Consider the following 25116-nt stretch of genomic DNA (forward strand, 5'->3'; position numbering starts at 1 on the left):
GATTTTTTTTTTTTTAAGAAAAACCTATAGATTAAAAATTACTAATGAAACTGTGTACGTGTCTGTGCGTGCAACATAAAAATACAGTAGCACCTAAGGAGCTTGAATCTTGGTTCCTGTAAAATTGCAAATTGATGTGGTATTAATTAATAAAAAAAAAAAAAAAAAACAATGACTGTGGTATCATTCTGCTAACTTTATTCTTTATACACAGTTTGGGTAAAGTAAGAACCAAACACTGCTTCCATTCCCCCCATCCTCACTCCACTTTGGGGGCTTTAAAAAGTGACTAATAGTTGATACTGGTAAGGATTCCCAAGACTGCAGAATTTAGTTGTAGAGCATAACTGCATTTGATCTCAAAGAAAGTAAGAGACCCTCTAAGAGGTGGTGACCTTAGAATGAGGAGGGGTCAGGGGGTCTGTTATCCCAGTTCAGCCTCCCACCAGCCTGGGAGTTTTCCCCACCTATAACGTAAAGCAGCCTATAAATTACATATAGCCACAATGCACTTAACTTGAGTCAATCACCAAGGGAAATGGGAACTAAATATATCAGGTCTTCACTGAAAGAACTTGAGTGGTCACCTGTGATTAGCTCTTCTAAACTAAGGCTGCTGTGACCCTTAAGCTGGCTTTCAAAAATGTACTCAACATACCTCTTAGAAAACTTAGACTGAAATATTGTTTAAATGACTGATGCAAACAATTTCACAAATACACATACAAATGTTTGAATAATGTCACTAAGTAACATGGTATATAAATATGTATTCAGAGTAACATTTACATATTGGCCATAATAGCAAGCATACCGTTAACAAAAAGAAAAAATCATGAAGAGACTTCACCTGTTCACGTCAGAATCTCAAGGCAAGGAGGCATACCTAGGCAAGAGGACCAAGTCCCCTCCCAACCTCTATCTAACCTGTGAGGCCACAACCTCCATGGAAGCAGGAATCACTACAGCAGCCCTTCCCCATCACTGGTGCCCAGCACTGCAGCTGCATCAAGATCAATGAAGGGCTCATCGAAACACAGCTGAGTCCCCAACCAAGTTTCTGATTCAGAAACCCTGGGGTAGGGCCCAAGAATATTTCTAGCAGATTCCTAAGGTGATGCTGCTGGTCTCAGGGACACACTGAGAATCACTGGCGTGTTTGTTTGGTGCTGTCTCAGTAGAGATATCTACTCTGTCCTCCTGAGGCCTCTCCCTGCCTATGGAGGAGGAAAACCTCTCCTAACCCCTCTGCCCTGGCTTATCTGAACTTCGCAAGTGAACTTGAATGATTATAAATTGGTTGCCCCAATTTACCTACTGTTTTTGAGCCGGCAGAGTAAAAAAAAAAAAAAAAAAAAAATGGTGTAATACTCATTCTGGATCCAAAAACATGCATGAAGAAAAGTAAATGGCAGTACGCAGCCTGGTGCCATCCATAATCTCCATTCTGAAGTTTTTAATACTGTCTCAAAAACCCTGGAGGTTCAAACTGAGAATTCACTTTTCAGGCAACTGACAACCCATTCAGGATCTTCCTGAATCCCTGGTGGCTTCCACAACAAAGAACACAAAGCCCCTGCCGAGGAGGTCTTGGGCCTCGCAGCAGCCGCCCGCCTCTAGAGTTCTACTGAGGGGAAGGGCCAGCTGATGGCGCCTTCCAGCTGAGGCCCTGCAAAGCTCAGCGTGCTCATCCCAATGCAGTGTACAAGGCTTTGCCACCTTCCGGAGTCAGAGCTCCACTGTGGTGGCCTACAGTGCCCAAAACGTCAATCCTCCAGCAGGCGTGACAAATTTTAATCACTGACCAGCGAATTGGGAAGCAGCGTGGTATGGTGCAAAGAACACTGGATGGGGAGCTGGGATTTTCATTCTAGTTCTTGTAGTGTCCCTACCTGGCTGTGTCATAATCTCGGTTCCTGGGCTCCAATCTACCTATCTGTGAAAGGGAGGAGGGTGGTACTAGTGATCTCCAGGGTCCTTCCCAATTCTGACAATCTTGAATTATATAAAAATGCTATAAAATCCGTGGTATAAAATCCAACTCCCAAACAGGAAGAGTCAAGGGGACTGGGCCTGAGGCACTTGAACCTTGGACTCTGGCCTTCCAGTCAGGGATGAGGGGCCTACTCTTTGCCCTCTGCTTTCCCGCCCCGAGGCAGGGGCTGGCCCCCACTGCCAGGACCTCTTCCTACATACCCAACCCTCAAGTCCCACCCACTGGCCTCCCCACCCCGACTTTAGGACCGAGGGAACTGTCCCTGCAGCAGCCTGGCTTTGTGAAGAGCAGACATCAGGGCCCAGAGTCTTCCAGGGAGTACATGTTACATCAGCACAGCTAGTTGGGGTCCTCCCGTCCCGGCCTCTGCCCTCGCTACTCCTTCATTCAGGTCCTCCCTTCACCACCTCACAGCTTATCTCTGATACACGCATAATAAATAAGACATTTGCACATAAGGGTGACTGGGTCAGCTCTGTCCCCGCCCCTCCCCCTTTTATATAAAAGCATTAAATACAGTTTCAAAATAAAATACAAAGAGCAAAAAAGGGCCTGATCTCGGGGCCACCGGTTCTCCACAGGAGAATGAATCTACACATCCCTCTCGGACCTGCCTGGGAGATCGAGGGGCCCCTTCCCTGCCCCATAGGGCCTGGCGCTGCTGCCGGGAAAAGAAGCCGAGGCCCGGCCCCAGGCCCTGCGGGCTGAGAACGGGCACCGCATCCACCGCGTACAAAAGGGGATGGGGACGGGGCGGGAAGAGAAGGCTGACTGCCGGGACCTCCTGTGCCCCGGGCTCCCACTGGTGGCACCCGACTGAGTTTAGGGATAAACAGGGCCCTCGGGGCAAGAGGAGCAAAGGAAAAAAGTGCTAATCCCTTTACAAGATCTGTCCGGGCGGTCAGGAGGAAGATGGGGCCGCTCAGTTCCTACTGAGCCTGCCGGGGAGGTTGGCACAGCTGGTCCGGCCCAGGCCCCGGGCGCATTGCCCCGCCCTCAGTCCAACAGACCCTCCCAGCCTGGGACGGCTCCCGAACCCCGCGGCTCCGCCTCCGGCTGGAAGCCCCAGTCTGCAGCCAGGGCCTCCGTGAGGCCGAGAATCCCAATTAGGGAAGGGCAGCCAACAGCCCCCGAGCCAGGAGCCGTGCCTGCCGGCGTGCAAGGCTGCAGGGAACTGGGCCCCCAGCCAGGACCAGGGCCAGAGCCGGAACATCCTTCCTATCTTCCGCGAGGCCCCCTCCTCCGGCCCTAATACTGATGGCGCCGCCCCCCCAGTCCCGGTCTGCGGAGGATTCCCTCGCGGGGTGCGGCCGGAGCGCTCGGCGCTAACACTTACTTGGAGGCCTAACACTTGGAGGCCGCTTTGGATTCGCGGAAAATGTGGGCCCTGCACGGGGAGGGCAGGGCTCGGGGCCGAGGGGAAAATGCGCTTCCCGCAGCGCACCGACTGGCACCCAAGTGGCACCACGCGGACGACAGCGGCCCCACTAGATGCCCCGTCTCCGCCCGGCCCGGCCAGCGGGGGGGCGCGGCCGCGGGGAGCGCTGGCACCCGGCGCGAGGGTCTCCCAGCAGTGGGGCCAGGAGAGCCAGGGCAGGGCGGAGCGGGGCCGACCCGACCCGGGGACCCACGAGGCCGCTACGCCCGACACACGGCACCAGACTTGAGGTCCGCGCCGCCCTCACGCGGCGCCGGGGCTGGGGGCCCGAAGCCCTCGTGGCCGTAGCAGCGCAGCGCCGCCTCCTCGTAGGCCTCCAGGATGGTCTGGCGCTCCTCGGGCGTGAAGTCCATGGAGAAGGGGTGCACCTGCAGGATGTGGCGCTTGATGGTGCTCACCTTGAGAGTGGCCAGCGCGCCCCCGCACACCATGCACACCAGGCCGCGCCGGCTGCCGTCGTAGTCCATTAGGTACTCGCCCCGCCAGCGCGGCTGGTAGTTCCGCCGCTGCTCCCGGCTGCGGGGCGGTGGCGGCGGGGGCGGCGGCGGCGGAGGCGGCGGCGGCGGCAAAACGAGTCCCCCGGGCTCCTGGCCATCCTCTTCGTCCTCCTCTTCCTCAGCCGGCCGCTCCAGAGGAGCCCCAGGGGACGGCGGGACGTCACCTAGGAAGGGACAAAGGGCCGCATTGGCGCCGGCAGGGGGCAGCAAGCTGGGCCCCACATCGCCTCTCCGTTCCCCCCTCACCCCCGCCTCTGCCCTTCTGCCCCATCCTCCAGTCCCTTCTTGCCCAGCAGCGCCCGACCCTTGCTCCCTGCCTGACCCGGGCCCTGCCCGGCGCTCCCTCTCCACCTGCTCTGGCCCCACCGCTCACCCCACGCCTCCTCCTCTGGCTCCTCCTCCTCTTCCCCTCCCCCCTCCTCGGAGGCTGCGGCCGTGCCAGGGGCGGCGCGCCCCCGCGGAGACTCGGGGCGGGGCAGCCCCAGGGCCAGCAGGTGGGCGGCCTTCTCGCTCCACTCCCGGGCGATGAGGGCCTGGAGAGGCCCGCCGAGGCGCGTGGAGCCCGGGTGGCGCCGGCGGATGTGGCGCTCGATGGTGCTCATCTTGAGCGAGGCCAGCGAGCCCCCGCACACCCCACACACCAGGCCGCGCCGGCCGCCGTCCAGCTCCATGAGGTACTCCAGCCGCCAGCGCTCCTGGGGGTGGCGGCGGTGGGTGCGGCCCCGCAGCGAACGGCCCGGGACCCCCGCCCTCTCGCCCTCGCCCTCCTCCAGCTCCTCCTCCTCCTCTGCGGGCCCGGGCCTCTCAGGGACCCAGCCAGCCTCTTCCTTTACGTCTGGGGGGCTGAGATCCTGAGAGGAGGGGGCTCCAGCAGCAGAGGCCGAGTCCCGGCTCTTTCTGGTCAGGTCCTGGGGGGCGAGGTCATCGCCTGTTGGGGAAGGGGTGAGGGATAGGGGCTCAGCCTGCTGGCTGGGTTGCCCTTGCCCACGCTGAGGGGTCCATCCTGGCTCCTCACCCCGGCCCCAACTAGGGACCCCAGGCTGTGCGTGTCTGGGGGCGGGGCGGGGAGTGTACGTGTGTGGAAAGCCAGCTCCTGGCCTTCCGCCCTCAGCCATAAGTCCCTGCCTCCCAGTTTTGGCCACAGACCCCGCCTCAGAGCCCCAATATGAGGGGGTCTCGGCCTGGGATGACCTCGCACCTGGTGGGGACTGGGTGAGCTCAGACAGCGCCTCGGGCTGGCCCCCCCAGGCCTGCAGCAGGGCACTGCGCTGGGGGCCGCTGAGCCCCAGGGAGCCGGGGTGCACCTCCAGCACGTGGGCACGGATGTCGTCCAGGTGCAGGCTGGGCAGTGCCCGGCCACAGGCCATGCACACCAGCCGGTTCCCCCGCGGGTCGTAGTCCATGAGACACTCGGCCCGGAACCAGTTCTGCAGGGACTCCTTCAGCCTCCTCTCCAGGCGCCGGGCCCCCAGCCCCCTGCTGCCCCCGGCCCTCCGGGAGGCTGAGAGGCGCAGACGCCGAGCCCGGGGTGCCATTGGGCCCCCTCGCCGCTGGCGCCGGCAGCCCCCACCAGCTGGGGCTTTGCCTGAAAGGGTTGGAGGGAAGGAACTGAGACGCTGGCCCCACGGGAGCACCCCCACTACCGCCAGGTCTCCCACAAGCCTCTCACTCACATGGGTCCAGGCCTAACCTTTGCCCTTCTCTTCCTGTCCCCTGAAATCCTAACTCCACCTCCCCAAACCCTCCGGCGCGCACACACTCCAAGCACCGCCCACACAAGTGGAATCTAGCAGGCCCAGCCTTCATGTCAGCCACACCTTCCCCAGCCAGGCCTACTCGCTCCAAGCCTTTCCGCTGCCCGTCACCCCACCTCTCTCCTTGATACTTCAAAAACCACAGAGCATCCAAGCTGTCTGGGCGGCGGAGTCCCCCTCACCCCACTGTTCTTCCCCACCTTTGTATAATAAGGGCAATACACAGACCCAACCCAGAGAAGGAGCAGTGTGTTGCTCGAGAACACCAGCTCCTTGGCGGCAGAGCAGCTGCCGCACGGGGCCCTCTGGCCTCCCAGACCCCTACCTCTCCATAATGTGTATTTGCATTACCTGGGCCCTTGGGCGGGCAAGCTGGGACACCGGCCCCCTCCTCCTCCTCTTCTTCCTCCTCCTCCTCCTCCTCCTCAGCCCCCTGGACCCCCAGGCCCTCGGCCTCTCCGCAGGCCCCCAGCCCCAGGTGCGCATCCCAGCTGTTGCTGATGACTTCCTTCTCCCGGGGACTCCAGTGCAAGGAGTAGGGGTGCTTCTGGCGGATGTGGCGCTTGATGGTGCTGAGCTTGAGCGTGGCCAGGGAGCTGCCGCACACCATGCACACCATGCCGTGCCGGGCGGGGTTGAAGTCCATCAGGTACTCCAGCCGCCAGTGGTCGTGGTAGTAGCGCCGGTGGTCACGGCCAGGGATGCGGCTCTTGCCAGGCCTCGAGGCCCGGGCCTCACAGTGGTCTGAGTACTTCCTGCCTGAAGATGCTGGTCCCCTGGCCCTGGAGGAGGGCAGAGGGGCACTCCCCCAGGACCCCAAGGCACCCCCTTCCAGCTGAAGATCTTGCCCTGAAGAAGGGGAAAGGGAGACAGTTTTTCACTCTTTGATTTCCAGGGAAAGAAGCGGGGGGGCTTCGAAGGTGGGCCGTGAGAAAGGGAGCTGGGGGAGGGGGTGTTTAAGGACAGGAAAGGGAGGCAACAGAAATAAAAGGGATGTAGGAGAAGCGGGGAGCCAACACATTGGCCCTTTACAAAGAGCAAGAGCCCTTTAAGAGGAGATCAAGAACAAAAGGATGCAGGTCAATGTGGAGCTAGCGCTGACTTTTTAAAAAATAAGGTGAGGGCCAAGGAACCAGCCAGCTCTGTAAGGTGCCCTTTCTGGGCAAGAGCTGTAGGGAGAAAGCCAGGAGAGCAGCAGGCCAGGGCGGTTACAGCCGGAGCAGGGCAGCAGTGGGGCCAGACAAACAAAGGGGGCATCTGTCTGCAGCCAGGGCTGCACACGGGACCCACCCGCCCGGGGCCCAGCCAGGAGGGCCCCACCCACAGGTCTTCTCCCTTCTTCCAGTAATGCTTCAAATACAGCCTCCTGAGAGTCCCATTTTGAGGATGGGCTAGGCATTGTCAGTTCCCCAAATCTAGGCCCCCACATGGAAGGGATCCCCAAGACAAAGCTGCCAACATCTCTGGGGAAAGGAGTTTCTGAGACCAAAACTTCTCCAGATTCTGGCAGAGCCGATGACCCTGAAAAGGGATAGCTGGAGGGCCACCAGAGTGGCGACTGATGGTACTGCTGCAGGGAGTGGCCACCATCCACTGAAGCCCGTTACGGCTGTCTGGGGCTTTATTTCTTGCTCTGGCAGGGAGCCGACCACTGCCCAGCAGTCAGAAGGGCGGGCACTGGAGAGGCCCCACTAACCCAATGGCATGCCTTGTGCCAAACACCCACCCAGGGCAGTCCCTACCCTCCCTACAGTTCCCATCCCTCTTGATTTAGAAAATGGTCTCCTGGGTGCACAGGCAGGTTCTGGTCATTCTCCCAGTGGAGAATCACAGGCTTGGAAAAACAAAAGAGGATCAGAAAGGGCTCCTGTCACCCCTGTGGGAGTTTTTTTTTTGTTTTAGTTTTTATTGAAGTAGATCCATAGAATCTACTGGCTTCAGAGTCATAGGCTCGGGTTCAAGTCCTGGCTTCACTGGTCACTTGCTCTGTGACCTCTGATAGGTCATGTCTGCCCTCTGGGCCTGAGCGTCTTTGTCTGCAAATACACTGGCTAGCTGGCTGGTCTCTGAGCATCGTTCCAGCGCTGGGTCCAGGCTAGTCTAAGGTGGATTGGCCCTTTAAGAGCCGAAAAAGGAGGAGGAGCTGAGGTTCTTTAAAAACAAAAGGGGATGGGGAGTTTCTGGGAGGGCAGAGACTGGGAGGGGAGCCCGGAGATTCGGGCAGTCTCCTGGCCTGGAGGAAACCTTTAAGGGTCTTAAGGCGTTGACCCAGCTGCCGGGAGATCAGGAAACAGTGTCCTCTGAGAACGAACGAGGAGGACTGGCTGGTTCCGCTGCAGCTGACAAATTAGGGCAAAAAAAAAATTCTGAAAAGCAGGGAAGAGAGAATGCACGGGCACGAGGGGTGTATGCTTTTGCTGGCGAACCCATCCCTTTAAAAATGGCCCGCGGTGGGAAAAGGTGCTGTGGGCCCCCAGGGCGCAAGCGATGCACTTTCCTAGGGAGAACGTGGATAAAAAAGAAAAAGGGTGCTTGTTTCTCACAAGGCCACGAGACCAGAGGAGCAGCCGATTTAAAACAGCGGAGCTCGGAGCTGAGCTCAGCTCCGCTGGGGAAAAGCCCCCAAAGGGGACCCAGAGCCTGAACGGACTTTTAAGAGACAGCTGGATAAGGGAGACCACCTGGGGAGTCTGAAGGAGAAAGGGGCGGGGGCCGCAAGTCCACCAGCCTCGCTCCGTGGCGCCTTACCCCGTAGGGCCCCTCGGACCTGGCACCCAAGGCGGGTCGCTGCGGGCGGCCGCGGGGCCCTTTAAGGGAGAGGCGAGCCACGGGAGTCCCGCGGGCAGACCCCAGGAGCTGGGCGGGGGGCTCCCCCGCTGGCCCTGCAGCCGCGCTCCGCGCCCACCAGGTGGCGCCCCCGGCCGCCCTGCCCGCGTCCCCCGCTTTGTTCGGCGGCGAGAGGGGCCCCGAGCCGCAGCCCTCCCCTCCCCCATGCCGGGGCCCCCGCCCGGGCCGCTGGCCCCAGCTCTTACCGCCTTCGTCCTCCTCCGGCTCCGCGACGCCGCTCGATCCGGCGGGCGGCAGCCGTCGGCCCCGTGCCGAGGCCACTGCTGGCCCGGGGCCGCCCCTGCTGCCGCTGCTCCGGCTCCGGTGGTCCCCGCCGGGCTCCATGCGCTGCGCCGAGGAGCGGGGCCCCGGGGCGGCGGGGCGCGGGGCCGCGGAGCCGGCGGCAGCCCGCGCGGAGCGCTCGGTGCACGGGGCCCCGGGGCGCGGAGCGCATGCACGGGGCGGCCGGCCGCACGGACGGCAGGCTGCTCGCTCGGCGGCGCGGGCTGGACCGGGGTGGGGATTCCTGTCTGGGGCCCCTGGGGCTCCTTTAAGGGCTCCTGGGTAAATTTAAAGGGGCCGCGCGCTATTTCCTCCTGGCAGCTCGCGGGGGGCTGGGGGGAAAGGCGGGAGGCCACGAGCCCAGCCGAGGCTCAGCAGCCGGCGCCTGCTCTGGACGCTAGAAGCACGGACCTCGCCGCCCCCGCGGGCCCTCACCGCCGCCTCCGGGGCTCCGGTCCCGGTTCCCGAAGGGTCACCGAGGTGGCGAGGGGCGCCCGCGTCCGCTGCGACGCACTTCCACCCGGGCTCGGCTCGCGGCCACCGCCCCCTCGGGGCATCTCAGCGCCGGGAACGCCCGCGGGGGAGGCCGGGGTCCTTGCCCGGGGCTGCCTCCCGCCGCTCAGGCGGGTCGCGAGCTGGGTGCGGGCCCCGGAGCAGTCGCGACTGGCAGGGGCCCCAGATGGCTGCGGCCCCGCCGAGAGGGTGGAGCCGTGGGGGCGGCCGCGCCCCCTCCCGCGGGAGCCGCCCGGGAGCGCTGGGAGCTCGGGCTTCTCATGGGAGGGGCGGACTGGCGAGGCTCCCTCGAGCCGGCCAGGGGTGGGGGCGGCGGCCGCGGCGACTCGGGCCGGGGAGAGGGGCGCACGGCAGACCCGCGGAGAGCCGGCGGCGCCGGGGCCCGACCCTGTGGGGCTGAGGTGGCCCCAGGATGGAAGCCGGGAGGAGAGGGCGTGCGCCGCGGTGACTCAGGATCCTGTCCCTACAGGCCTGGGGGTGCCTGACGAGGCCCTTGACGCAGCCCCAGACTCCCCGCCCGGCCCTGGGAGGCAAAGAATGCTGGCCCCGGGCGGAGTGTCAGGCACCTGGGGACGCGCGTTACCACGGCTGGGAAGCGCTGGGCGGACCCTGGCTGCGGGTCCCGGGGCGCCCCCGGGCCCCCAGCTCTCGGGAAGCGGAGCGCAGGGACCGGGAGAGGCAGCCGGGGCGCAGCAGCCTGGGGTCCTCCTGCTAGGACCGGCGGGAGGAGCAGGTGCTAGCTTTGCCTGAGGTTGGGCGCCCACAACAAAGGCGATTCCTGGAGATCCAAATTACAGGGTACGGGAGGCCTGCAGGGTCTTCTGGTCTGGAGGCGGGTTTTGTTCCCTCCACCGGGGAGATACCCAGCGGCCGCCGATGGCAGTTGGTCCGCTTCTCACCACCTACTGTGTGCCCGCATACTTTCAGAAGCTGGACACGCGGCAGTGAACAAGGCAGGCGGGACTGATACTGCCTGTGACTTCTTTTCAGAGGCACCCACAGCCTCTGTAAAGGAAACCGCTCCAGCCTTTCGGGATCCATGGGAATTAAATTACTTGGAACACAGGAAACCTGTCCCCGAAGTGTTTGTGACAAGGAATTAAGATTTCTTAAGTGCCGCGGAGATGTCCCATCTCTTTCTCAGCCCCCATGATGACGTGCACGAGACTCCACCTTGGGTAAACTGAGTCTCCGTTCCTCATCTCTGCTGTCTTCGCGGCAGCCCTGCGCTGGGTGAAGACGGGGGTTGCACTTCTCACCCACTTGGAGGCAGAGGCCCTGATGCTGACGGGTGCCACGCAGGGCCGAGGTATGGGGGATTCCTTCATTCGTGATATCCCTCACCTGTGCCAGGCCCAGAAACGCAAAGGGAAAATGAGACAGAGACCTGGGCGTCACGCGCTTCTTCTAAGTAGAATGGTTTGAAAAGAAAAGAAAGGAAAAAAAGCTAAAAGAGTCTGTCCTGTAATGAAAGAAGCCTGTTCTGGGGCCAGGGTCCGTGTGCTTTATTCTCGTTTACTTGCTCAGTACACAGAGAACCAATGCGGAGGGCCAGCCCCTGTGTGACTCTGGCTTCTGTCCTTCCAGTGCTCTGTGTATAAAGAGGGTAATGTTATTACCAAAATAAAGGTATCAAAACCACCCGGAGCCATTTTCAACAACCTCCCACCCACATTCTGCAGGACCTCAGGAACGGCTGCAAGCTCCGCGATTCTGAAAGTTTCTCACTCACTGCTTGATACTGCAGCAGCCCCGTGAAGCTAGAACTTTGTTGTCGGGATGAAGAAATGGAGACGCAGAGTCAAGAGCTTTGCACAAGGCCATTCATTTATTTATGCACTTCTTTTCTTGTTCAGAAAGCAGTCCTAAGTGCTGAGAACCGGGCTGGGGGTGCAGAGACTTAAAAATAACATAATGCAAGGCCGGGCGCGGTGGCTCACGCCTATAATCCCAGCACTTTGGGAGGCCGAAGAGGGTGGATCACGAAGTCAAGAGATCGAGACCATCCTGGTCAACAAGGTGAAACCCCGTCTCTACTAAAAATACAAAAATTAGCTGGGCATGATGGTGCGTGCCTGTAATCCCAGCTACTCGGGAGGCTGAGGCAGGAGAATTGCTTGAACCCAGAAGGCGGAGGTTGCGGTGAGCCGAGATCGTGCCATTGCACTCCAGTCTGGGTAACAACAGCGAAACTCCGTCTCAAAAAATAAAAATAACATAATGCAGTGGTGGGGGACTCCAACCCCACTGGGGGAAGGGAAACCAATGGCAGTCAGTCAGGGCCACATGCCAACCTTCTCAGGCCTTACGTGCTTTTGTCTTCATGGGGTGTCTTCCTCTATTTAAAAAATTAAAATTTAATTCAATAGATTTTCATGGACACTATGCATTTTTTTAATGTAAGAAAAAACGTCTTCGACTCTTACTTTTTTTTTTTTTTTTTTTTTTTTGAGACGGAGTTTCGCTCTTGTTACCCAGGCTGGAGTGCAATGGCCTGATCTCGGCTCACCGCAACCTCCGCCTCCTGGGTTCAGGCAATTCTCCTGCCTCGGCCTCCTGAGTAGCTGGGATTATAGGCACGCGCCACCACGCCCAGCTAATTTTTTGTATTTTTAGTAGAGACGGGGTTTCACCATGTTGACCAGGATGGTCTCGATCTCTTGACTTCATGATCCACCCGCCTTGGCCTCCCAAAGTGCTGGGATTACAGGCTTGAGCCACCGCGCCCGGCCTTTGACGCTTACATTTTTTAATCTAATTTAAAAATAAAACATTTTCAGGCCGGGCGCGGTGGCTCAAGCCTGTAATCCCAGCACTTTGGGAGGCCGAGGCAGGTGGATCACGAAGTCAAGAGATCGAGACCATCCTGGTCAACATGGTGAAACCCCGTCTCTACTAAAAATTACAAAAAATTGGCTGGGCACGGTGGCGTGTGCCTATAATCCCAGCTACTCAGGAGGCCGAGGCAGGAGAATTGCCTGAACCCAGGAGGCGGAGGTTGCGGTGAGCCGAGATCGCGCCATTGCACTCCAGCCTGGGTAACAAGAGCGAAACTGCGTCTCAAAAAAAAAAAAAACATTTTCATGAGCCCCTAAAAGTAAGTTGCACTCCAGGCACCAATGCCTCCAGTGTCCTGGGACACCAGCACTGACTGCAGTAAAGAGTGATAAGAACCAAGGCAGAGGGAAGCTCCGGGAAGAGTCACCCAACCTGGAAAGGCTTCCTAGGGAGGACATTGTTTAAACCAGGACTCCAAAGACCAGGAGGTGTGGCCAGGAGGAGAAAGGAAATAAAGCTTTCCTGGCAGAGGCTGGGGAAACTGAGTGAAGGAGGGTTTCAGGTGGGAGAGGCAGAAGAGGAAATAGAAATTAGCAGGCACTAAAGCTTTAGGTACCACATGTAGAGTCTGAGTTTGTCCTAAAGGCACTGGGAATGCTCAGAATTGTGGACAATTATGGAGGCAGCTGGGAGAACCCTGGGGAGAGGGACAGCAACAAAGACCCAGGTCAAGGCAGCAGCCCCAGGGCTGATGGAGAGGAGGCAAAAGATTTGAGCGGGGCCACAGCACATCATGGTGTAAACTTCACTGCACGGAGGAGGAAGAGAAGGAGAAGGCGGTAGCAACTGGAGGATGAATACCAGCTGAGGGGGCGGCAGGAGGAGGAGGGGGAGGGGGAGGAGGAGGCAACTGGAGGATGAATACCAGCAGACCCAGGAAAAAGGATACTTCTATCAAGGGGCTATTTCTTAGCTAAGTGATATACCTAAAAGTTGCTTATGCCAGGCCAGGCCTGGTGGCTCACCACTGTAATCCCAGCACTTTGGGAGGCTGAGGCGGGTAGATCATGAGGTCAGGAGTTCAAGAGCAGCCAAGATGGTGAAACCCCATCTCTACTAAAAATACAAAAATTAGCTGGGCAAGGTGGCAGGCGCCTGTAATCCCAGCTGAGCCAAAGAATTGCTTGAACCCGGGAGGCACAGAGGTTGCAGTGAGCTGAGATTGCGCCACTGCATTCCAGCCTGGGCAACAGAGCAAGACTCCATCTCAAAAATATGAAGTTGTTTATGCCTGGGGCAGGGTTTGGGGAGTGCTGAGGGGTAGTAGTGGTTCTAGCTTGAGCCATATTAAGAAGACAGAATTGCAGGAGGTGGTGCCGGCTTGAAAGTAATGATCCAAGAAAGGCCCTGCTAACTCCCAAGTATCTGGATTGAGAGAACGGGGAGAAAAAAAGAAAAATCGATTTGGAGGTAGAAAATGAGGTCACAGGTCAGGTGAGGTGGCTCACACCTGTAATCCTAGCATTTTGGGAGGCTGAGGTGGGTGGATCACCTGAGTCAGGAGTTTGAGACCAGCCTCCTTGGCTTCCCAAAGTGTTGGGATTACAGGTGTGAGCCACCGTCACTGGCCTGACTTATATTGCTTCTGGATATGTGGGCAGTGAAAGAGTCAGAACCTAGATGGCAATGATAAGCAGCAGCTTCAGGAAGGTTTAACTTGGGGAAGGAGGGAGGAGAGCCTCCCTCCATTGTCTAAGCTGGTCTTGAACTCCTGGGCTCTAGTGATTCTCCAGCTTCGGCCTCTGATATGGTTTGGCTGGTCCCCACCCAAATCTCTCCTTGAATTGCAATAATCCCCACATGTCAAGGGTGGGGCCAGGTGGAGATAATTGAATCATGGGGGCAGTTCCCCATATTGTTCTCGTGGAAGTGAGTAAGTCTCATGATATCTGATGGTTTTATATATGGGAGTTCCCCTGCATAAGCTCTCTTGTCTGCCACCATGTAAGATGTGACTTTGCTCCTCATTTGCCTTCTGCCATGATTGTGAGGCCTCCCTAGCCATGTGGAACTGTGAGTCAATTCAAATTCTTTTCTTTATAAATTATCCAGTACTGGGTAGGTCTTTTATTAGCAGCATGAGAACAGACTAATACAGCCTCCCAAAGTGTTGGGACCACAGGTATGAGCCACCACAAACCAGCCTGTCCCCTTTCCCTAACCTCAGAGTATTCCCGTGGCTGCTTACTGTTTTATTCAGAAAACTGACAATGCAAGATGTGGTTAATCATTCATCTGATTGACAAAGATCTAAAAGTTTGAAAGTTTGATATGATCAGGGAAGGTATGGGGATAGGGGAACACACAGCTGGGAATAGTTTAGTAGGGACACAGTGGAAGGCAATTTGGCCAATTCTATTTAAATCTGAAAATGCACATACTCCTGAATGCATTGTGATATCCTGGATTGACCTTGGAACAGAAAAGAACATTAGTGAAAAGACTAGTGTTATGAAAATAAATTATATCCCAGAAAATTCATATGTTGAAGCCCTAACTTCCAATGCAACTGTATTTAGAGATAGGGCATTCATGGAAGTAATTAAAGTTAAATGAGATCATAAAAATGGGGCCCAAACAGGCACAGTGGCTCACACCTGTGATCCCAGAACTTTGGGAGGCTGAGGCCGGCACATCACCTGAGGTCAGGAGTTTGAGACCAGCCTGGCCAACCTGGCAAAACCCTGTCTCTACTAAAAATACAAAAAAAAAAAAAAAAAAGCTGGATGTGATGGCAGATGCCTGTAATCTCAACTACTCTGGAGGCTGAGGCAGGAGAATCACTTGAACCTGGGAGGTGGAGGTTGCAGTGAGCTGATGAGATCGTGCCACTGCACTCCAGCCTGGGTGACAGAGCAAGACTCTGTCAACAAAATAAAAAAGTACAGCTCTAATCCAACAGGATTTGTGGTCTTACAAGAATGAGAAGAGACAATAGAGATCTCTCTCTCCTCCCGCACAGAAGAAAAGCCATCTGAGGATATAGGCAGAAGGTGGCCATCTGCAGTTCGGCAAGGAAGGCCACACCAGAAATAAACCCTGCTGGCACCTTGCTCTTAGACTTCCAGCCTCCAAAATGCATTTTGGATACATGTGAGAAAATGTACATGTGAGAAATATGCATGTATGTTTGTATATGTACAAAATACATATGAGAAAATACATTTATTTTGTTTAAGCCACCCAGTCTGTGGTATTCGGGTATAGCAGCCTGAGAAGACTGATACAGCCAGTATAAAGTCTGGGATTCTGCTAATACAGGTTGAGTATCCCTTATATGAAATGCTTGGGACCAGAAGTGCTTTGGGTTTCAGGTTGTTTTAGATTTTGGAACAATTATATATACATAAGAAGATATCTTGAGGATGGAATCCACTGAAGTCTAAACATGAAATTCATCTAAAGCCAGATGCGGTGGCTCACGCCTGTAATGCCAGCAGTTTGAGAGGCCAAGGCCGGAGGATCACCTGAGGGCAGGAGTTAGAGACCAGCTAGTGGCCAACATGGCAAAACCCTGTCTCTATTAAGAATACAAAAAGTAGCTAGGTGTGGTGGCACACACCTGTGATCCCAGTCACTCGGGAGGCTGAGGCAGGAGAGTCACTTGAACCTGAGAGACAGAGGTTGCCATGAGCCAAGATCATGTCACTACACTCCAGCCTGGGCAACAGAGCAAGACTCCGTCTCAAAAAAAAAAAAAAAAAAAATCACTATTTCTAATACACCTTATACACATAGCCTAAAGGTAATTTTATTTTTCCCTTGGAAACACTGAATAAACTGTGTTGTGTGCCTGTGTTTTGATCGCATCCCATCACATAAGGTCAGATACGGAATTTTTCACTTGTAGTGTCTTGTTGGTGCTCAAAAAGTTTCAGATTCCAGAGCAATTCAGATTTTGGATTAGGGTTGCTCAACCTGTAGTAATATAAAAATGTTGCTTTCAGGCTGGGTGCAGTGGCTCATGCCTGTAATCCCAGAATTCTGGGAGGCCAAGGTGGGTGGATCACTTGAGATCAGAAGTTCGAGACCAGCCTGACCAACATGATGAAACCCCATCTCTACCAAAAATATAAAAAATTAGCCAGGTGGCCGGGCACGGTGGCTCACGCCTATAATTTCAGCACTTTGGGAGGCTAAGGCGGGTGGATCACAAGGTCAAGAGAGCGAGACCATCCTGGTCAACAAGGTGAAACCCCGTCTCTACTAAAAATACAAAAATTAGCTGGGCATGGTGGTGCGTGCCTGTAGTCCCAGCTACTTGGGAGGCTGAGGTAGGAGAATTGCTTGAACCCAGAAGGCGGAGGTTGCAGTGAGCCGAGATCATGCCATTGCACTCCAGTCTGGATAACAAGAGCGAAACTCCATCTCAAAAAAAAAAAAAAAAAAAAATTAGCCAGGTGTAGTGGCACACACCTGTAATCCCAGTTACTCGGGAAGCTTAGGCAGAATTGCTTGAACCCAGGAGGTGGAGGTTGCAGTGAGCTGAGATTTTACCACTGCACTCCAGCCTTGGTGACAGACCAAGACTGTCTCAAAAAAAAAAAAAAAATATATATATATATATATATTACTTTCTTAGTCTTGATAAATGTATCATGATTACATATGATGACATTAGGGAAGACTGGTAGGGGGTATGTGAGAACTCTTTGTACTATCTTTGTAACTTTTCCATAAATCTAAATTATTCCAAAATTTAAAAGTGTATTTACAAAATCCACATACCCCATCATTCAGCAGCTGTACCCTAAGAAAAACACATACACAAGGAGTTATGGGCAAGGGTGTTCCCTGCAGCATGGCAGGTACTAGTAACAACCTGGGAATTGCCTAACTGTCCTTTAGTTAGGGGAAAAGCTGAATAAACAGGGTATATTTATACTGTAAATACTATGTGGCAGTAAAAAAAGAGTAGAGGCCAGGAACAGTGACTCATGCCTGTAATCCCAGCACTTTAGGAGTCCAAGGCAGGAGGATACCTTGAGTCCAGGCATTTGAGACTAGCCTGGGCAATGTAGTCAGACCATGTCTCCATTAAAAAAAATTAAAAATTGGTTGGGCACAGTGGCTCATGCCTGTAACCCCAGCACTTTGGGAGGCTGAGGCTGGTGGATCACCTGAGGTCAGGAGTTCGAGACCAGCCTAACCAACATGGTGAAACTCTGTCTCTATTAAAAATACAAAAATTAACTGGGCGTGGTGGCACATATCTATAATCCCAGCTACTTGGGAGGCTGAGGCAGGAGAGAAGCACTTGAACCCAGGAGGCAGAGGTTGCAGTGAGCCAAGATTGTGCTATTGCACTCCAGCCTGGGCAACAAGAGTGAAACTTTGTCTCAAAAAAACCAAAAGCTAAAAATTAGCCAGGTACTGTAGTATGCAACTGTAATCCCAGTTACTTGGGAGGCCAAGCTTTGAGGATCACTTGAGCCCAGGAGGTGGAGGCTGCAGTGAGCCATGATCATGCCATTGTACTCTAGCCTGAGCAACAGAGCAAGATCCTGTCTCAAAAAAATAAAAATAAAGTACGTGTGCATCAACGGGATTAAGACAAATTGCAGAAGGATTAAGTTATTCAACAAATTTTGTTATGGGATGAACAAGAGGAGGAGGAGCTGCTTGGGGCCACTGGAGCTTGTAAGCTGGTGGGCACCTGTGAAACCACGTGGCCACTCAGGCCTGATTGTTACTTAGATAGGTCTCCTCCTTCCTGTTTTTCTACTTTTCCTTTGGTTCTTCTCCCTCTCTTCCTTTTTCCCTTAATTATTCATTAAAAACTAAATGGAAGGGCCAGGCGTGGTGGCTCACACCTGTAATCCCAGCACTTCAGGAAGCTGAGGTGGGTGGATCACATGAGGTCAGGAGTTTGAGACCAGCGTGGCCAACATGACAAAACCCCATCTCTACTAAAAATACAAAATTAACTGGGTGTGGTGGCACCTGCCTGTAATCTGAGCTACTTAGGCGGCCGAGGCAGGAAAATCACTTTAACCCAGGAGTCAGAGAGGTTGCAGTGAGCCAAGATCGTGCCATTGCACTCCAGCCTGGACAAGAGCAAAACTCTGACTCAAAAAAACAAAACCACAAAAAACTCTCACTGTATTTCATCAGGTTGCATTTGGTCAATTATTAGGGAAAGACAGGTATTTTTCTGATAAAAATAAATGTTTATTTCCCCACTTACACAATCTATGTCCAATTTCTTGGTACTTGTATATGGCTTTCAGGAAGTTCTTTGAAGGGACAGCAGACCTCTAATGTCAAGTTCTCAGTAGTCAAAGGCTTGCCCAGTGTTCAAAGCTGCAAGCAGCACAAGGGACATGGAAAACTCACAACCTAAGCTGCTGGAACATTTATGTCCTCTTTGGGATTTTATTGGCTTTATAACTGCTGGGGAATGTGAATCATCCCCACCATGTCAAATCAACCACAAAGGCCTCTAGATTCTAACTCCTAACCTGCACATCTCTGCTGGTTGCACTTCCAGAACCAGTCATTGCTCTCCACTCCAGTTCATCAGCATCCTTCTGTATCTCCCCACTCCAGTTCATCAGCATCCTTCTGTATCTCCCCACTCCAGTTCATCAGCATCCTTCTGTATCTCCCCACTCCAGTTCATCAGCATCCTTCTGTATCTCCCCACTCCAGTTCATCAGCATCCTTCTGTATCTCCCCACTCCAGTTCATCAGCTTTCTCTTCTATCTCCCCATTCCAGTCCTCCCTGCAATCTATTCTTCACACAGCAACTAGAATGATCTTTCTAAAGCTAATATGATTTAATTCCTCCCCTGCTTAAAGCTGCCACCAGCTTCCTCTTACCCTCAGAATCAGAATCCGGTCCTTCGCAGCCCAGTTTAGCCCTTTAGCCTCGTCTCCTACTACCAATACTTCAGCCCCTCTCAAAGGGACAGATTTGGACACAGCTCTCTCTGCTCCTGGCTCAAGCCTTGTCATCTTTGAAGTTTCCTTTAGCCATTTCAAGGGCCTTCCAGATCTGGATTCAGTGGTTCCTCATAAAACCCAGTTAGAAAAATACAAGAATGTAATCGCCTTAATTTTTGTATGCACAAATAATCTACTAGAATATTAATGTTTTCTTCTTTTCACTGTGGTGAACACATTCACAGGCCTTTGACTTTGAAAGCCTTATGAGGTTGGGAGTTCAAGACTAGCCTGACCAACATGGAGAAACCCTGTCTCTACTAAAAATACAAAAAAATCAGCCAGGTGTTGTGGTGCATGCCTGTAAGGCCAGCTACTCAAGAGGCTGAGGCAGGAGAATTGCTTGAAGCCGGGAGGTGGAGGTTGTAGTGAGCCCGGATTGCACATTGCACTCCAGCCTGGGCAACAAGAGTGAAATTCTGTCAAAAAAAAAAAAAACGCCTTTGTTAATAGAGGCAAAGTAGCATGGCTGGGTGCAGTGGCTCATGCTGGTAATCCCAGCACTTTGGGAGGCTGACACAGGTAGAGTGCTTCAGCCCAGAAGTTTGAGACCACCCTGGGCAACATGGTGAAACTTATGAAAAATGCAAAAAGTAGCTGGGTGTGGTGGCACATGCCTATACTCCCAGCTACTTGGGAGGCTGAGGTGGGAGGATCACTTGAGCCTAGAAGGTTGAGGCTGCAGTGAGCCATGATCTTACTACTGAACTCATGCCTGGGTGACAGAGTGACACCCTGTCTTAATAACAATAGCAACAACAATAAGCAAAGTAGCCTGAAACTTCCAGAGAAGGATCTCAGAAGTGAGAACTGGCAGGATTCTAAGGGAAATGAGAGGAGATGCCTATGGACACCTCCTAGGTCTTGAGAGCAATGAGAAGCCTCTCTGGGTTTTACTTAAGATGAAGTTTGTCAGCTGGGTGCAGTGGCTCACACCTGTAATCCCAGCAGGGATTTGGGAGGCCAAGGCGGGTGGATCATGAGGTCAGGAGATCGAGACCATCCTGGCTAACATGGTGAAACCTCTTTAAAAAAAAAGATGAAGTTTCTCAAGCTCTTAAAAAGTTTAAGTGAGTCTGGGTAGTCAGGAAAGACTCTCCTAAGAAAGCCAGTGTATAAAGAGAGTTGAAGGCAGGACAGAGTTGAATCAAGTGATTTAAGGGTAGGGGAGAGGTCATTCCAGCATGTGGAAAGGCCCTGTGGTAGAAGGGAACTGACTGATACTTACAGCTAAAGCAGCATAAATGACATATGGCTTAGGCAAGGCCAAGCATTCAGGGATTTTTAAAAGGCTTTGGTCTTTATATTAAGAGTAATAGGAGGTAACCAAAGAGTTTTTAAGAGAGAGAGACAGACAGAGAGACAGAGACAGGGACAGAGAGAGACAGAGAGAAAGAGAGTGTTTAGAGATAACATCAGATTTTTTTATTTTGATAGAATAACTGTGGAAATATATTTCAGGGGGACAAAGAGTAGAGGCAGGAAGACTGATTAGAAAGCTATCCAACTGGACAAGCAGAGAAAGAGAATAGGAATAGGCAGCGGAAATGGAAATGCAGAAAGGATCAGATTTCAAAGTTACTAAGGAAGGAATTTTAACAGAATAGGGGATGGACTAGGGGAGAAAAGGGGGTTCCAGTGATGAGAATGAAGTTTGGGGTTTGCAAGAAAAGAAAGTGTTGCTACTCATTGAATGGAGGGACACTGGAAAAGAAGTGTTCTTGGAGGAAGGGGTGTATCAGCTAGAGTAACAGATGGGTGTATTACCTACATTTGGCTGCAAGTAACAGAGGACAGAGGCTAAAATAGAAAACTCTTTATCGTTTAGGTAAGAAGTCCAGGGCTTGGAGGCTTCAGACTTAGTTGAAATTCTTCCCAGTCTTCAGTTCCATGATTTTTAGCTAGCTTTCAACTCATGTGTTTATCTCACAATTCAAAGCTATATACCACAACTCCAAATATGTGCTCATCCCAGCATTCCATGGAAGAAGAAAGAGACAAGGGCAAAAGTTCTTTCCTCCAGAGGCTCTGTCATTTATCTGGGAATCAAAATCTTCCCTAGAAAACGCCCCAGGAAATTTTCCCTTATCTCCGATTGGCCAGAACTGGTTGCATAGTCATCTCTGGCTACAAAGGAAGCTAGGAATATTTGTATTCGGCATCTGACAACAGGAAAAGCAATTATCATTGGTAGTTTAACCATAATTCATCCCCTGGGGTTGGGAGAGGAGCCTGTATTCCTAAAGTCAAGGGATTTCCACTTACTTCCTGTACCAAGCAGAGATATCTTGGCAGGATACAGCTGGGAAGGGCTGGTGGGTCACAATGAACTGAGCATACATAAGCACACTATCATTTGTGCATACAACTTCCATTTCTTTCTGGAATGATACCTCTTCTCACACTCAAACTAAGTGGTTTGGGCATAACTGATCTGATCCCCCATAGTGAGTTTGCATATGACCTAGGTAGGGCCACCAGATAAAACAGAGGGTGCATACTTGGGAATACTAATCCAAAAACATGTATTCGTTGTATATCTGAAATTCAAATGTCCTATATTTTTATATGCTAAAGCTGGCAACTCCACATCCAGGTCTACTCACAGGACACTAGATTGGTTTGGAAAAGGCAATGAGTCCTAAGGCAGACTGAGGAGAGTCATCTTTTGGATATCTGCTGGGGATCTCCCGAAAGAGCCTCATTTTACTTGAGTTGCAAAGCTAGCAGAACATAAGATCAACTGCAGAAATGGGCCCATGACCCAAATCCGGCCCATCAGAATATTCCCCAATTACAATGTTTGGCTGATAGCTGGCCATATAAGCCAACCTAAGCCAAGTCAGCAAGACATGAGCATAGAGCTGATGATGGAATTATTGGGCAGGAGAAATCTCTGCCCACTGGAGTTGCTGAGCTTGAGGAATGTAAGCCTGAAGCTGCTGGTGGATATCTCACTCCTGTGAGAGGAGGGTAGGCCTAAGAGTGAAGTCAGCAGAGAAAAGCAGAAGCAAGAGATGGAAAGACAGACACTGAGTCTTCTCAATATCATTTTACTCTGAAGTTGACCTAACCCTGGACTTACTGGTTAATTGAGCCAATAACTTTCTTTTTTTTGAGATGGAGTCTCGCTCTGTTGCCCAGGCTACAGTGCAGTGGTGCAATCTTGGCTCACTGCAACCTCTGCCTTCTGGGTTCAAGTGATTCTCCTGTCTCAGCTTCCTGAGTAGCTGGGACTACAGGCGCCTGCCACCATGCCTGGCTTTTTTTTTTTTAATGGAGACAGGATTTCACCATGTTGGCCAGACTGGTCTCAAACTCCTGACCTCAAATGATCCACCTGCCTCAGCCTCCCAAAGTGCTGGGCTTACAGGCATGTTTTTTTAAATCCCCTCAAAAAAAAAAAAATTCCAGAGGGAAAAACATTTCTTGAATGAGCTCACCATGACTGGTCAAATTTTTTTCCTGGAGGCAATTTCCCAATTCTGGACACAAAAGCTTAGTCCAGGCAAAGGGACTCTCCTGGTGAGCAGAGAAACCAGCAGAACTTTTGATGGTCATGAGGCACTGGAAGCTCCTAGAAGCTCCTCAAAGGCAGAATGAAATCTTCTGCAGCCTTATAGTGTTCAGCAGACAAAGTCCCAAACACAGGACATTTGCCAGATTTTGAAGACACAATGGTCAAGAGCCAAAAGAGTGAAGCTCAAAACCTCTAAAAGGCAGAGACTAGGTGAGGTGACTCATGCCTGTAACCTCAGCACTTGGGGGGCCAAAGCAGGAGAATCACTTGAGGCCAGAGTTTGAAACCATCCTGGGAAACACAGCAAGACCCCATTGGTACAAAACAATTTTTTAATTTTTTGAGACAGAGTTTCTCATTGTCGCCCAGGCTGCAGTGCAGTGGTGTGATCTCAGCTGACTGCAATCTACACCTCCTGGGTTCAAGCAATTCTCCTGCCTCAGCCTCCCAAGTAGCTGGGACTACAGGTGTGCACTACCACATCCAGCTAATGTTTTGTATTTTTAGTAGAGATGGGGTTTCACCACGTTGGCCAGGATGGTCTCGATCTCCTGACCTTGTGATCTGTCCGCCTCAGCCTCCCAAAGTCCTGGGATTACAGGTATGAGCCACCGCACCTGGCCAACAATTTTTTTAAATTATCTGGGCATGATGGCATAAGCCGACATCCCCAGCTACTTGGGAGACTGAGATGTGAAGATCAATTGGTCCCAGGAGTTCGAGACTGAAATAAGCTATGTTTACACCACTGCACCGCCTGGGTGACAGCACAAGACGTTGTCTCTGAAAAATAAAAATAAGAGGCTGAGACAGGAGAGTCACTTGAACCCAGGAGGTGGAGGTTGCAGTGAGCCTAGATTGTGCTACCACACTCCAGCCTCAGCGACAAAGGGAGACTCCTTCTCAAAAATAAATAAATAAATAAAAACAGTAGAACAAAATATCCCACCGCGTATAAGCTGAGGAGACAAGACACCTTCCAAGCTGCCCTTCAAAAGCCCAGGAGGATCATGGCCATGGAACAGGGATGAAACAGAGGTAGCCAGATTCACCCTAAATCCAGCTCAGTTCCTGACTGGATTAAGGTGATCAATTTCTTTTTTTTTTCTTTTTCTTTTTTTTTTGAGACAGAGTCTCACTTTGTCACCAGGCTGGAGTGCAGTGGCGTGATCTTGGTTCACTGCAACCTCTGACTCCTAGGTTCAAGCGATTCTCCTGCCTCAGCTTCCCTCCTAGCTGGGACTACCGGCACACGCCACCATACCCAGCTAATTTTTGTATTTTTAGTAGAGACGGGGTTTCACCATCTTGACCAGGATGGTCTTGATATCGTGACCTCATGATCCACCCGCCTCAGCCTCCCAAAGTGCTGGGATTATTACAGCCATGGGCCATCAATTTCTTACTTTATTAACCTAAAAGAGTAAAAGTAGAACACTCTCTGGTAGAAGATAAAATCTTCTGTATTAAAGATAATGGTTCTTCCTCCCTGCAGGGTGCAAAAAAAAAAAAGAAAAGATAATGGTCCTCTGGATCAGGCATGTAAGAAGTTTGGAAGTTGTCACTCCATCCTGATAATAAGTAAAAAGCTAAGCAAGCTGAAAATCACTGGGCAAATCACTGTCCTCAAAAGTGGAGACACAGACAGGTGAATACAGAGAATCACCTTACTTAAGCAGAAACCTCTGAGGGGGCCAGGCAGGGTGGCTCATGCCTGTATTCCTATGGCTTTGGGAAGCCAAGGTGGGTGGGTCACTTAAGGCCAGTAGTTTGAAACCAGCCTGGCCAATAAGGCAAGACTCTGTCTCTATTAAAAATAAAAAAGTTAGCTGGGTATGGTGGCACAATCCTGTAATCCCAGCCACATGGGAAGCTAAGGCACGAGATCACTTGAACCTGGGAAACAGAAGTTGCAGTGAGCTGACATCGTGCCACTGCACTCGAGCCTGAGAGACAGAGTAAGACTGTCTCGAAAAAAAGACAAGAAAAGAGAAGAGGAGAAGAAAATAGAAAAGAGAAGAGAAGAAAAAAAAATAAGGAAAAAAGAAAAGAGAAGAAAAAGCAAGAAACCTCTGGGGGAACCAGTGCTGGAGAGGAAACCATGAACTGCAACTGACAAAATACAGGAAGTTCAGTGTGGACAAGCCTGAAAGTTACAAACTCCAGGGTGACCCAGTCACAGGCAGGCCCCCACACCTTTTTGAGTTTTGCCTCCAGGAGCTTGACCTCGTTTTCACAGTAAATATTGGAGAAAAATTCTCTCATCCTTCCAGCAGTGGGAGGGGAATAGAAACCATTTTGAAATACACCAGAGTATTCTGTTCTCAACAAAGTCTGCCCTCTGGAGAAATCAGGGCCTAAGCTTCCAGGTTTTATCAGGGCTTAACTCAGCCGGGAGAAGGGAAATACCCAAATCTAGACCCCTCTAACCTTCCCCATGGGAAGGTACCCGAATCTAGGCACTGTACACATCCAGACCCACCGAAAGGTGGTGGGGAGACTGAGG

The 25116-nt window shown here is 52.6% G+C and overlaps 1 protein-coding gene across 1 annotated transcript; it reads right to left on the reverse strand.

The window, feature by feature from the left end:
• Positions 1-176: 176 nt before the first annotated feature.
• ZFTA (zinc finger translocation associated) lies at positions 177-9009 on the reverse strand. The gene is made up of 5 exons (XM_035263048.3): positions 8718-9009; positions 6037-6534; positions 5130-5516; positions 4305-4859; positions 177-4095 (listed from the first exon to the last, which is right to left on the reverse strand). Exons 1-5 carry the CDS (start codon positions 8854-8856, stop codon positions 3635-3637), a joined length of 2040 nt encoding a protein of 679 aa, XP_035118939.3. The 5' UTR covers positions 8857-9009; the 3' UTR covers positions 177-3634.
• Positions 9010-25116: the final 16107 nt, after the last annotated feature.

This window comes from Callithrix jacchus, chromosome 10, assembly GCF_049354715.1.
Source record: "Callithrix jacchus isolate 240 chromosome 10, calJac240_pri, whole genome shotgun sequence".
Classification (NCBI taxonomy): Eukaryota; Metazoa; Chordata; class Mammalia; order Primates; family Cebidae; genus Callithrix; species Callithrix jacchus.

Excerpts from the sequence above, each read along its gene's own strand:
- ZFTA (XM_035263048.3), bottom strand. The coding sequence starts at position 8,856 with ATGGAGCCCGGCGGGGACCACCGGAGCCGGAGCAGCGGCAGCAGGGGC. Across the intron at positions 6,535-8,717 it reads GCCGGAGGAGGACGAAGGCG|GGCAAGATCTTCAGCTGGAA; the intron begins GTAAGAGCTGGG and ends CCCCTTCTTCAG. Across the intron at positions 4,860-5,129 it reads GCTCACCCAGTCCCCACCAG|GCGATGACCTCGCCCCCCAG; the intron begins GTGCGAGGTCAT and ends CTTCCCCAACAG.